General features: G+C 46.8%; 1 protein-coding gene and 1 pseudogene across 1 annotated transcript; both read right to left on the minus strand.

The window, feature by feature from the left end:
* Positions 1-1,508: 1,508 nt before the first annotated feature.
* LOC120686586 lies at positions 1,509-3,028 on the minus strand (annotated as a pseudogene).
* A 9,036-nt stretch (positions 3,029-12,064) lies between these two features.
* LOC120686243 (NDR1/HIN1-like protein 1) lies at positions 12,065-13,797 on the minus strand. Its single transcript, XM_039968421.1, has 2 exons — positions 12,948-13,797; positions 12,065-12,562 (listed from the first exon to the last, which is right to left on the minus strand). Exon 1 carries the CDS (start codon positions 13,622-13,624, stop codon positions 12,995-12,997), a length of 630 nt encoding a protein of 209 aa, XP_039824355.1. The 5' UTR covers positions 13,625-13,797; the 3' UTR covers positions 12,065-12,562; positions 12,948-12,994.
* Between the last annotated feature and the right edge of the window lie 537 nt (positions 13,798-14,334).

The raw sequence follows: 14,334 nt of genomic DNA on the forward strand, positions 1-14,334 counted from the left end.
ATGCACGATCTCCTCATTCCACATAACATTAATATGATGCACTCTGAAAAGAATGTCGCTAAGGCACTGTTCGGAACACTCATGGGCATTGCAGAGAAGACAAAGGACTACGTTAAGGACAGAGTGGATCAAGCAACATTATGCGATAGACCGAAGCTAGACATGAGGCCTCCTGGGTCAGGCAAGGCATGGAAAAAGTCTAAGGCCGATTTTGTCCCGACGAGGCCCCAGAGGAGGGAAGTGCTAGAATGGTTTCAAACCTTAATGTTTCCTGATGGGTATGCAGCGAATCTGAGGAGGGGAGTCAACTTGTCTACTATGCGAATCAACGGGCTTAAGAGTCATGACTACCACATATGTTAGAGAGGCTTCTTCCGGTGATGGTTTGAGGATACCTCCCTGATCAAGTCTAGCAAGTGCTGGCAGAGTTGAGCTTTTTCTTTCGCCGGCTTTGTGCTAAGGAGTTATCTCTGACCGTTATTGAAGAAATGGAAAGAATGGCGTCTGTGTTGCTCTGTAAGTTGGAGAAGATATTTCCACCAGGCTTCTTCAACCCGATGCAGCATATGATTTTGCACCTACCGTACGAGGCACGAATGGGGGGCCATGCCGTCGTCCTCTGAATCTGCATGGTCAGAAGATGAATCTCTAGTTGAAGATAGCAACATGAATGATTTCCGTGATGAGTTGGCACATGCTTTATTTTACGGTATGTAAAATTTTTGTATGTGTTTGTGATGTGAGACATCTCGTGTGCATGTACAAATTCATGTGTATGGACAATTTTTTTCCGTGTATGGACATCTCTTGTATTTTGGTGTTTGAATAATATATGCACATGCTTGAATAATATATGCACACCAACAATAATTAATACTTTAGTTTTATCTTATGTCGTGCGAGGGCAAGGTAAAATGCCTCCATATGTGCCCTCTATCTTTAGTCCGCAGCCACATAAAGGGCCACATCGCAGCAAGCATCCTATATCCTACAGCAAGAGAGATAATGGAGTTCCAATGATTGAGAAAGTGTGTTAAATGCCAAATAGCCCTTGGATCCAAACAGCTTATGAGTTATTTTGGTGGAGGGTTATTTTTATGGGCTAAAGAGTAGTCCAAAAGATAACCCTAGAATACTTCTCCAAACAGGATCCTAGGCAGTTGAAGGATCGGAGCTCGAACTGACAAGTAGATTGGTATATTGGCTCTAGCTGGGAGAAAATTGATTATTTGACACCAGAAAAGATGAGGTTTGCTCATTTGGCATCCAAAATTCAAAATTTAACTATATGTCTCCAACTGAAAATTTTGTTGCCTACTTGACACTCCGCTTGCTTCTATTAGATTCCACTATTAAACGCGTGGGCCCCACAACACGACATGACTAATATGCCCTTCTGCAACACGTGAAGACAGAGAGGAGGCCGGCGCCATGCCTCCACACGGCCTCCGCAGTCGCTGGCCGCTGCCGCCTCCCCGACGCGCCCCCACCCCTGCTCCAGCCCTCCTCTAGCGGCGCCACCTCCGGAGCACCTCGGCCTGCTCCCCTGCTCCCTCCGCGGCGGCGAGATCGCGGCGGACGCGAGGCGGCCCTGCGCGGCAGGACTGCGGCGAGGTGGATGTGCGGCGGCGCGGCAGAGCGAGCTCGCTCGCCTGCTCCCTGCTCGGCAAGGCCTTGCCGTGCTCGCCCTCCCTATGCCGCTCTGCCGTGAGTGTAGCACGGCCGCTGCCGCCGCCGTGCGAGGCGATGCACCTGTTGCTTCTAACCTAGCCGAACGGGTTCTTCCTCCACGGCCTGAGGTGGCCATGGCCGTGGGCGAGCTCCTGGACTCCCCATGCCGCTCCAGGAACGTTCTTGCCATCCTGGTTCCCCGCCTTGGCAGAGAATATTGTCTTGAGGAGGTAGACCTTGGACACCTTGAGCTTGAGGCCGAGGTTGAGCTGCCGCATGAACTTGAACTTTCTGGACCATGGCTTCCTCTCACCGGCCACCGCCGCCGCCGCCGCCGCGGCGTCCGCCAGGCCGGCCGCGTACTCCTGGAAGTACTCCTCGACGTTGAGCTCCCCGCTGACGTAGCACGAGTTGGCTGGCGACGCGTTGCACGACTCGTACGGCGTCGCGGGCGCGGTGCTGAAGCCGCCGCGAGGGCGCCCCCGAAGCGGCGGGCCCCGTCGTCATGGCCATCGAGGAGCTCCTCCACCATTTGGATGCGCCGGTGGGAGGTGCAGCAGTAGCTTTTCCCCTCGTAGAAGAGCTCGTTCGCCGGCAACGCCAGGGGCTCCCCCCACGCCAACAGAGTGAGAACAGAAAGGAAGAGAGACTGACGTGTGGGTCGTCCGGGGTTCTAACAGTGATGGCTAACAGAAGATCACGGTGGTGTCAAATTGGCAAAGAAAAATGAATTTAGGGACATATAGGTAAGAAATGAAGATTGGGTGTTAAATAGGCCAGTTCATTTTTGCTGGTGTCAAATTGTCAATTTTCTCTCTAGCTGGAGTGATGGCCTGAACCCAATTGTTGGTGGAATAAGATTTACATCAGACGACGGTTCTGCAAACAAGGACCAGAGGGTTATTTAGTCAACTGCAGCAGCAAGAGTCCTTATGACTAATACTAATACCAAAAAAATACATGCAAGCTGGCCTTAGAGCGTCTCCAAGAGCTTCTTCAAATCACATTAGCCAAATTTTATTTTAGCTAACCATTTAGCTAAAATGTCATCTCTATATTGTGCTCCTCTCCAATAAAATAGCTAAATTTCACTTTTCATATCCACCTCTCCTCTCTCCTCCCTCCTCCCTCCTCCCTCCACTCTCTGCAAGTGGGCCCGGGCCAAGGCCACGCTGCCGCTGTCGCCCGTCGCCGTTGAGGCGAGCCACTGCCGCCTGCCGCCGCCGCCGCCTGGCCTCCCATTGCCTTCCCGCCGCCTGCCCAACCTCCCGTCGCCCACGCCATCTGCCGCTGCATCCAGCAGCTCCTGCTCAAGATTCCTACGGGTGAGGCCATAGAGGCCCGTCCATTTGAGCATCTCCTCGACCGTGGAGAAGACAGAGCGGGACTCGAATCAGTTGTAGGATTTGTTCGGTTGCATAGCTAGGATTCATTTCATGTTCAACTAGTGCATCGGTCAGCTGCTCTCCGATTGCTGCTTCATTCAAGCACCTACATGATCGACTCACATGGCCACGCGGTGGCTCTGAGCAGAGATATGATATGGGAGCCGGAGTTCGACGGCGAGCTGTTCGACGCCCTCGCGCGCCGCCGCCATATCTCCGGCGACACCATCAGCAAGGTGGCGAGTTCTGGGACCAAATCTCCGACACCAGCTTCGACGGCCACCTCCAGTCCTTCTTCGACACGTACGTGATTCTTCACCAATTGATTCTTCCACCTCCAGACCTCCAGACATTGGGGCGGAGCTCACCCTCGCCGGAGCGTGCCGGGGTTGGGTCCTCGCGGTGGCGGCCAGCGCTCGCGACGGCGACGGCTCGCGCCGGCGCGAAGTTCGCCCTTGCCGGAACGCGCTGGGGCCGGGTCCTCGGGGCGGCGGCCCGCGACGCCGACGGCTCGTGCCGGCGGCGAACCTCGCCCTCGCCGGAGCAGGGCCTGGGCGCATCCCGGCGCCGACCATAGCGGGTCACTGGAGGAGGCGGAGCAGAAGGGCAGGCGAGCAAAGCAGAGCAGCCGGAGGGAGCGGAGGGGCGCGCCAGGAGGAGGATGGCGAACGGTGGGGAGTCGGCAAAGAAGCCTACCGGTTTTCCCGGGATGGAGAATGAGAAAGCGAATCCACGGATTTAGCATCTCTGTTGGAAACAAATTTTACCACTTTTTCTCTATTTTTACCTCCAAGGTGATTTACATAAGCTGTTAGAATTGCTCTTAATGTGACTGCCATTTCTATATGTAACTGCAATGCTAGCTGCTACCGCATCTGCAGTACGGTAGGTATCCACGGCTAAGAGTTTCACCTCTAAAACCTTTACTAGGGGTGGTGTCCGTGTATCATACTGACAATACTTCTTATGGGGTGGTGTGGTGGACCTCGAGCTCGATAGTACCACTAGACATTAGGATTTACTTAAGTTTTAGACATTACGATTTACTTGAGTTGCCGCAATAGCATAATACCCTATGTCCTCTATTACAGTAGATTGAATTGTTTGCGCCCTGCGCTTTGTGTGTATGAGAATGGATACGTCCTACTACATAATAGCCCTCAATTCCTTGGTAGTTGAGCTCCACCCTTTTCAGTTGTTTCCTGGTCCGATCATACCCCTCGTCGTCTGCTTCAGTTTCTCTATACATTTCGCACTTCATATTCTTACGAATCCTGGTCACAGTTAAGAAGAATATGCACAGGGAGCGTTGGGATGAACCTGTCTTAGATGGTTCACCTGTCTCCTGTCAGGAGTCCGGCGAGCGGAGCGACCGGTGCTGCGACATCCCGGCGAGCTGCCCCTCCGCTAGCCTCGTCAGAGACGTCAGGTACCTCCCCGTCACTTCCGTCACGGCCTTCTCCGTCTCCGTCACGGCTGCGTTTTGGAGCGGGCGCGAAGGCAACAGACCCGAACCGACCTCGGGTAGGGTTCTGACCTATGGGCCATGGAGGTTAGAGGGGTGGCCTCGGCTGATTTGGGGTGGTTCGGGGGGCTCGGGGTCAATTCCTGCGGCGGCTAGTCCAGACTTCCCTCCCCCATCGACTCCCCCTAACCCTAGGAGGGGGATTATAGTGAATCCTACTTCGGGGAGGTCGAGGGGGAAATCTCCGCCGGCTCGGAACCCTCGGCGTTCTGGAGCCTGGGAGGAGAACCCGGAGTTGGCGGATCGGCTGGAACACCTCTGGAATCGCAGTGAAGCTGTGGGGGTTTGTCCTGCGATCGCGGTAAGTCTTCCGCAACCAATTCCTCCTCGTCAAACTGCATCCCTCCGTGATGCTAAGGCTGTGAGGTTCTCTACTTTTGGGTTGGATACTCGTTCTTTTGTTCAAGTTTTGAAATCAAATCATTTATGTACAGGAAGAATGGGGCATGTGACTCATAGATTCCAGCGAGAAAGTGAGAGGGTTTCCTTTGGCAGAGGAAGCTTTAGGAGGGAGGATTTCCAGTTTGAAGGAAGATTTGATCAGGGATAGTGGGATGATAAGAGAGGAGGTTTTTGAGGTGGTAGAACCTCAAACTTCCAATGGAGACAGAGAGCACCTGGGAGAGGAAATAGTCAGTATCAGGAATATAATACACATTTTGACCTGAGAAACAATTTGAATCAGGGACGTGATAGAGAGAGGGGTATCAAATCTCAGGAAGAAATGAGAGGAAAAAAAGGAGGAGAGTATGCAAGATGCTTCTCACTCTGAGAGTAAAGATAATACTGATGTGAAAATGAAAGAAAAAGAAGTGATGAAGGACAACTCAGCAAACTTGCAGGGGACAGGGAGAACTGAAGAAGGAAACAAAGATGCTGGTAGCTGTAATAGATGTGGGAGGTTTGGACATATTCCTGAGATGTGACTTAAGCCTGTGATGTGTAACAGATGCAGTAAGGAAGGGCACTTGCAGAGGGTATGTTCTGAAATTATGCCCTGGGAGTATATTGCCCCCTTCTGTGGCTTTGCCGCCCATGGTCAAGGTTTTCATATCATTCAGGAAGATGATTGTGGGGACAGGGAAAAAGATATGGCAAACTGTGCTTTGATCACTATTCTTAAGGGATCTGTTACTGCCAGACAGTTGGAGGAAGAATTCAAAGCTCAAGCAGGACCACAATCAACATGGAGATGGTTTGCCAAAAAGATTGCTGAGAATGTGTATCAGATTAGATTCCCTACTGCTAAAAAAGTAGAGGATCTATCCTTCTTTACTGGCATATTTGGCATATGCAAATCTCAGATAATGCCTCAATGCCTATCAATGAATATGGCACAAATCTATTCAGGTCTAAATCTGACCCACTTGCTACATTTGAAGCTAAAACAGCCTTAAGAAGTGGTAAACTCCCTGAATCTTTGGATGGGTATACAAAAGGTGATGAGCTGACCCATATGTTGGGTAAAACCATAGAGAATGTGGATTTCCCCATCCAACAGGAGGCAGTTTGCCCTAGTCCGGCCTTGGGGACTCAAGAAGCTCCAATTGGTTACTTTTCCAGCCAAGACCCAGAGGAAAATCCAGAGCTTAACCCTAGAGAAAAGGATGGTGAAACAGTGAATGAATCTGATTTTCTTCAATCCTCTAGGGTTGACACTGGAGAGTTGATTGCCCCAACAGTCAATAGCAACATATCAGATCTCGTGGAAAAAAGGGAGGCTGGTAATGTGATAACTGATTGTGCAGTGAAGACTGTGAACCAAGCTGTGAGGATGAGACCGCAAAGACAGAGTGAGAGACTGAAGAATCAAGGAAAAGGAGAAGTGAAAATTGCTAACAAAGCTGAAGCAGCCATGTTAAAAAAGAATCTAGAAGGTAATCATCTCAATTTTAAAAATTCTTTTGTTGTTCTTAATAATTCTGATTTGATGATTAGATCTAGTAAAATGGGAGTTGATACTAAGGATCTTCCTTTAGAGCAATTTAATATTATTAAAGATTTAGAGTAGGCTAGAATGAGCTTGAAAAATAAAAGTGAAAAGGAAAGTGCTAACTCAGAAGTAAACGCAAAGGAAAATCTCCCTCTTGGAGATATCAAATTTTTAGAATGGGAATCTGAAGATTCTGACCAGGAAGGTTTCACTCTAGTAGAAAGTAAAAGATCAAAGCAAAAGCTAAGGAGCAAGAAAGCTACAAAAGCCAGGGGCAGGCAGACCCATCCTCTTGATGGTAAACTCCCCCTTGAAGAGGATATAACCATGACTTGCTCTGGTTATAACCTAAGGAAAGGAGTTGGCCTGAAAAAGAAAAAAGTTGTAAAATGATAGGGGTCATGTGGAACTGTAGGGGGTGGCGAAAAAAGGAATGAGTACTTTTGTCAAAACTTTGCTTTGGGAGCATCATGCTGACTTTGTGGGCTTCTAAGAGACAATTAAGAGCAAATATCCTATGAGTTTTTTTAGAAAAATTGATTCTCAATAGATTTTTGAGTGGCGGTGGATTCCATCCAGGGGTAGATCTGGAGGAATTCTGTTTGGATTTAAAAAAGAGAGGTTTGACATTCTCTCCTCTGATGTGGGTACTTATTCTATTACAGCTAAAGTTTTTGACAAAAAAATGAGAAAAAATATCTACTTAGTCAGTGTATATGGACCAGCTCAAGATGAGGGCAAAGAAGCGTTTCTAACTGAACTTGCTCATATTTGTTTCAAAAACAAAGAGCCTATGTTAATTGGAGGAGATTTCAATATTCTAAGATTTAGTGAAGATAAGAATAAAGCTTTTTGCCCCCAACAAGTTCACTGATATGTTCAATCTAATTATTAACTCCTATGCTTTACAGGAGGTAACCTTAAATGGTGGTCTTTATACCTGGAGTAACAACCAAGAGAACCCCACCTTAGAAAAGCTAAATAGGTTCTTGATGAATGAGAGCTGGGAAACTCTATTCCCTTTGACAAATCTGAGAAAGATCCTGAGATAACTATCTGATCACAACCCTCTGATGTTGTGCACAGATCAGGATAAAATTAAGAAAAAAAAGCCTTCAGTTTTGAGAATTCTTGACTCAAACATGAGGATTTTCGACCAAAAATAAGAGAAATTTGGGAAAAACATGTTATTACATACTCTGCTGTAGAAAAATGGTGCATAAAACTTGGTAGGGTCAAGAAATTTCTCAAAGGTTGGGGACAAAATCTGAGAGGACAAGTCAGACGCTATAAGCACCGTTTACAGGAAGATCTGGGCAAGCTAGAAGAAATGGAGGAGTTATCTTGTCTTTCTATTGAAAATTTGGATAAGAAAACCTTTATACATACTGAATTGCAAAAAAATTCAGGAAGAGGAAGAGGAGTATTGGCATAAAAGATCCAATCTGAATTGGCTTCTGAAAGGGGACAATAATACTGATTATTTCCATAAAATAGCTAATGGGAAGAATAGGAAAAATACAATTTTCAGCTTGCAACATGAGGGTGAATCTATTGAAGAGGATGGGAAAATTCTGGAGCATGCCACTGCATACTATAAGGATTTATTTAGCCCTGCTAAAAAACCTCTCTTCAAATTGAGCACAGATCCCTGGGATGAGTAGGAAAAGGTGACTAAGGAGGAAAATGATTCCTTGTGCCGACCTTTCACTTTAGATGGGATTAAAAAAGTCATTTTCTCCATGGAAAAAACACTGCCCCTGGGCCTGATCATATACCTATAGAATTCTATCAAACCTGCTGGGACATTATCAAAGAGGATATTATGGATATGTTCTTGGAATTTGGAAGTCACAATTTGGATCTGGGTAGACTTAATTATGGAATTATTACTCTCATACCCAAGCTAAAGGAGGCCTCTAAAATACAACAATACAGGCCCATTTGCTTACTAAATGTGAGCTTCAAAATCTTTACTAAAACTCTGATGTTAAGATTTGAAGATTGTATGAGCAGAATAATAAATGTGAGTCAATCAGCTTTTATCAAGGGCAGGAACATTATGGATGGGGTGATGGCTCTACATGAGGTGCTGCATGACACCAAAAGTAAAAAGAGAGATGGTCTGATCTTGAAGCTTGACTTTGAAAAAGTATATGATAAAATCAGCTGGGAGTTCCTTTTTTATTGTCTCAGACATCGGGGTTTCTGTGAGGATTGGTGTAAATGGATTAAAGTGGTGGTTACCAGTGGAACTCTAAGTGTGAAAGTAAATGATGTAATAGGAAGCTACTTCCAAAGTGGGAAGGGAGTGAGACAAGGAGACCCTCTGTCTCCCCTTCTCTTTAATCTAGTAGCTGATGCCTTAGCAAAAATAATACAGCAAGCTCAGAGAAATGGATTGATTCAAGGATTGATTCCAGAATATGTGGAGAATGGAATTGCAATACTTCAACATGCGGATGACACAATTTTGTGTCTGCAAGATGAAGATGATTCAGCGCAAAATATGAAACCTTTGTTGTATCTTTTTGAGCAGATGTCAGGACTCAAAATTAACTTTGACAAGAGCGAGGTAATTATAATCTCGCAAGACGAAAGGAAAACTTTGAGATATGTTGAACTTTCAACTGTTCAACAGGGCAGTGGCCTCTGAAATACTTGGGAGTACCAGTCTGTGGCTCCAGGCTTCATATCAAAGACTGGTTGCAACTAGATGAAAAATTACACAAAAGATTGGGGGTGGAAGGGGAACTCTTTATCCTTTGGTGGCAGGTTGACCCTGCTGAATGCCTGCCTCAGCAGCATTCCACTCTACAATATGTCTATGTATTTGTTGCCAAAAACAATTCACAAGAGATTAGACAAAACAAGAAAAAGATTTTTTTTGGCAAGGGGGAGGCGTGAAGAAGAAGTACTATTTAGTGAAATGGAGTAAAGTGGCCAGCCCAAAAAATAAAGGTGGATTGGGTATCCAAGACCTATGGAAAATAAATATAAGCCTTCTTTGTAAATGGTGGTGGAAGTTGGAAGCTAGCCAAGGGATTTGGCAGACAATAGTTAGGAAAAAGTATGTCAAGGACAAGTGTATAGCACAGTTAACCTCTAAACCTACAAATTCTCCAGTTTGGAACGATCTGCTGAAAGTGAAAGAATTATATTTGAAAGGAAGAATAAAGTGTGTAGGGAATGGGCTTGATACTGATTTCTGGAATGATCCATGGTGTGGAATTGTATCCCTCAAGGATAAATTCCCGGACTTGTTCAACATCTGTAACAAAAAGAAAGGCTCTATAGCCTTTTTTGCAAGCAGTGGTTGGAACCTAACATTTAGAAGATGGCTGAATGAAAGGCAACAAGAGAGCTTGAGGAAGCTGAGAGATATGCTGACAGCCTGTGCCTTGTCAAATAATAACGACTATCCTAAATGGTTGGGGAAAAAACAATCAGTTCTCAGTGAGATCACAATACAAATTCTTGTGTGAATATTTGACTGAGGACAGAAATAAAAAAAATTTGGAAAGCGAAACTTCCTCTGAAAATCAAAGTGTTTATGTGGCTGGTGAAACTTAATGCTATCCTGACAAGAGACAACTTGTCCATAAGAGGGTGGCAAAGGGATAAAATATGTTCCTTCTGTTCGAGCCCTGAGAGTGTTGAACATCTTTTCTTTGGTTGTGTAATGTCTAGATATTGTTGGAGCTTGGTTTCAATTGTAGTGAATGCTGATTGTAGACCAGGCTCCTTCCCACAATTCTGGGTATGGGCTAATAAGTTTATGCCCTGCCATAAAAAGCTTCATATGATTGGTCTTGCAGCAATATGTTGGGCATTATGGTTAACAAGAAATGCTATCAGCTTTGAGAGGAAAAAATGTAGATCTCTTACTGAGATTATTTGTTTGGCTGTATCTTTTATTTCCTATTGGGCAGGTCTTCAGAACCCAAGTTTCAAGATGGTGCTGGAAGCGGGAACGGAAGCCTTGAAGAACACAGCCCTGTTCTTCCACCCGCAAGAAGCTCCCTCAGAGGATGCAGGGACGGTTTTGCTTCAGTAGTTCTTCGGAGGCCGCGGTGTGGTTTTTGCTTCAGTAGGACATGCTCCTTCGTTAACTGTAGGGTTGGTTTACGCTTAGTTTGTTAGCAGGGGAGAGCCTGCACGTTTGTCTCCTCTTCAGTTTAGCTTCTCTGGTTTGTTTGGTGGTGGTTTTGCTTCGGCTGACTCTGGTACCAGACTTCTTTCCGTGAGCTGGAGCTCTTTCTCTTTTGTCTTCCTGTGGTGTTAGTTTAAATTCTGAACTTGGATTGTCTTGTAATTTCGTTGCTACTTCAGTAATTAAATTCGGGCTTGACCCTTAGTGAAAAAAGAAGAAGAATATGCACTACATCAGCAAGGCAGCAACAGACTCCATTGAAAAATTATAGCACTAGGACCTCTCTGCTTTGAGCTCAGTATCTTCTATGCTGAACAAATGCAGCCTCTCACTCTAGTTAAACATTATGTCAAAGTCTTTTCTAGTTGCTGGCTAACAACATCATTAAGCATACCGAAGACCATGGATCAGGCTAGTACAGAACTACATATCAAAACGACAAAGCTGGGTCCCCCAAAGACATGAATGGGAAAAAAACTCGACCTGTGGCGAAAGACCGCCCTCACGGCATTTTCACAAGAAAAAAAAAGAAGATATTTCTCACATAGGCCAAGAAAACTCCCGAACCCCCACCTCATCCGTACACAGTGCCCGTATCCCATGGGGCGATCCACACACATGGGGGAAACAGCAACCAGGGGCGAGCCCAACTGTGCTTTGGATATGAGGGGGGCGAGGGAGTTTTTTGGTGCAAATCCCAGGGTTGGAGCCCTGGTCGGTTGGCAGGACCAAACCCCTGCTCAACCACTGGGCTGCCCAGCTTGCCAAATACATGAATGATTACTTGATATACAGATGTTTTCAGTTTTGAACATGGAGACGGCAACGAAAATGCCATATCATTACTCTAATCTTTGGCCTCGCTAGAATAATTCCAGAATATCTGTTGGGGCTGAATTCATGTGTGAGATTTACGATCGACCTGCAAGGCTGTAACGTAGCAAAAAATTCTCCAGAGGATTCTAACTCGTTGAAATTTGTCTTGTCGGTTGACAGTATAAAATGACATTGCACAGGATTTTGATGCCTCATGTCTCATTTCCTGAAATCGCAGTCCATTGATGCCTGCCTCAAAGTCTTTTTCCTCTTCTTCATTTTTCTTGGTAATGAAAAATAAGGCAGCTGATGGATTGGTGTTTATCATTTTGGTGGGAGTCTGGGCCACAGACTGCTGCTAGTTGCTATATCTCGTAAATGTCATCATCGCTATCTTACAGTTACAACAGTAAAACCTAGTCGTGTTCTGAAAAATATTCATGCACCACCTGGACTACCTTTAGTTTTTTATATAAAAAAACACCTGGAGAGTCTGCTCGGCATCCAGTTTGTTCACTGTAAACTAAAACAGATACAGCCTGCTCCTCAACTTAAAAAAAAACACTTAGAACCCTTCAAACTACTCAAGTGCTGCATTTTTTTTTTCGTGAGGAATCACTGGCTGCATTGCTAATCAGGTACTACAGCTAAACTTAACGAGCTCCTATCACTGCTCCTGCTTGAAGATGGAGCAGTTCAGATTGCTAAGACAACTGGAAAAGCAACTGTTATGGATATGAGCATAATAATTCCATGTACAGTTTGTTTTCCACATGAGCACATGGTCACATGGAGAAGACAGCGCACACACACAAACTTTTATTCTCCAACTTTTGTGAAGTTTCCTTGGATCTCCAAGCTAAGAGAGGGACTAATGAGCTACCTGTGCAAGCCGTGATCCCAGGTCCCAATCCGTACTTGCTTCCTCTCACCAAACCCCGGCCGGACTTGGATGGACTCCAGAGTTTGCTTGGGTTGTTGCCACCAACGTACATAATTCCAAACTCTCCATTGGAAGGCTTGGAGCTGAACTCGTGTATGTGATTTGCAATCGACTTGCGACCTACCTAAAAAGTTTTCTAATCCCCACACAGAAGATATGCTAAGTCATCACTCCATTCAGTAAGGACACAGCATATATACATCTAAAAGCAAAAGAACAAGGCAATGCCCAAATTGCCAAATGGAAGAGGCACTTTTTACCTTGACACTCTTTGGTTTATGAATAATTGATTGAACGAGGAACTGAACAAAGATGCAACCCAACCCAAAAAAACATAGTAGTATATATCATATATGAACCAAGACAAGTTAACCCACTCTCTAAATTACCTCAACTTTTTTACCTCCGTATAAATATATATACCTCCCCGGAGTACCACCCTTGCTTTATTACAATTTACCACCCTTGTTTCCAGTATGCACACGCAAGACACAAGTAGGAGTAACAAGCTGGCGGCCTACCTCGCCGGAGCAGAGGATCGGAAGCAGAGGAGCAGAGCAGAGGCAGGCTAGACCTCGACGCGGCAGTAGGTGGCCGTCTGGAACCTGAGCCCGTGCGCACCGACGACGCTGGATGTGCCGCTGCCGATGAAGTAGGCCGGGCAGGTGACGAAGATGTGGTAGTGGCCGGACGTCCAGCTGCCGACCTTCCACCGGACGCGGCCGTCGATCCTGACCTCCATGATGAGGTACCCGGTGGCGATGTCCTTCCTCATGGCGTCGGCGAGGAACGGCGCGAAGGGCACGTTCGGGCCGGTCAGCACCGGCGACCAGACGTCGACGTCGCCGTGGCCCTGGTACAGCGGCGGGAGCCTGGACGCGAGCGTGACCTGCTGGTACTTGTAGGAGGCGTAGACGTCGAGGCGGTCGTAGTGCACGCCGACGCGGCCGTTGGGGTTGCGGGAGGCGACGGTGACCTGGACCGCCGTGGAGAGCAGCGGCGCCGAGCCGTTGGAGAGGTCGAGCTGGCGGAGCGCGGCGTCCTGGAGGATGAAGCGCGGGTGCGTGGGGCGCAGGACCAGGTAGACGATGAGCGCGATGAGGCCGACGAGGAGGGCGAGCACCAGGAGGACGCCCAGCAGGCGCCGGAGGCTCTGCTTGAAGTCGTCGTCGCCGTGGTTGCCGCAGTCCTTGCTCATGGCTGACGGGCTGGGTGATGTGCTGGTGGAGCAGGCTGTGAGCTGGGTGTGTGTGTGTGTGTGTGTGTGTGTGTGTGTGTGTGTGGCTGTTTGGGAATGGTTCTTGTTAGTATATTGGTGACTAGCTCCTTGTTTATGCTCATGTTGAAATCATGGAGGAGAGCAAGAAAGAAAGGTCCATGTCGAGGGGCTTTCACCTTTGTTTTCTCTCATCTTGATTTTGTTTATTTTATTAGGGTGTGATTTTAGGTGAAGGTTTTCTCTCTTTTTTGTAACGTAGTACTTGTTAGGAATTTGTAAGATTCTTGTGTAGGATTTCTGGCCTTGCATTGCAAACATGGAGACACAAATGTTGCAATCCACACTATGATAAGGGCGGAAACTACGGCTGGACGATCTTTTCTTCCCTTTCTCTCCAGAAGAAGGAACACCAGAGATGACCACCGGTTTCGCCCATGCACAGTTTCAGTTAGTTTGTGACAAGGAGTAGTTGCCGGAACATGGAAGATGGTCTTGGTGTGGTGCACGTCTCTGCACATTTGCACAAAGACAGATGGTTGGTGTCATCAACATGGAAGATGGCACATTCGCACAGCGCGGCAGCAGCATCTGGGAATGTGCATCATTGGTGCACTGTCATGGATCCGTACATCACCCCCACATGGGATCGGAGGGAGCAAGAGGATGGAATGGACCGTAGCGTGGATGCA

This window comes from Panicum virgatum, chromosome 8N, assembly GCF_016808335.1.
Source record: "Panicum virgatum strain AP13 chromosome 8N, P.virgatum_v5, whole genome shotgun sequence".
Taxonomy (NCBI): domain Eukaryota; kingdom Viridiplantae; phylum Streptophyta; class Magnoliopsida; order Poales; family Poaceae; genus Panicum; species Panicum virgatum.

What these genes read in the sequence shown, in the direction of transcription:
- LOC120686243 (XM_039968421.1), bottom strand. Translation starts at nt 13,624, where the DNA reads ATGAGCAAGGACTGCGGCAACCACGGCGACGACGACTTCAAGCAGAGC.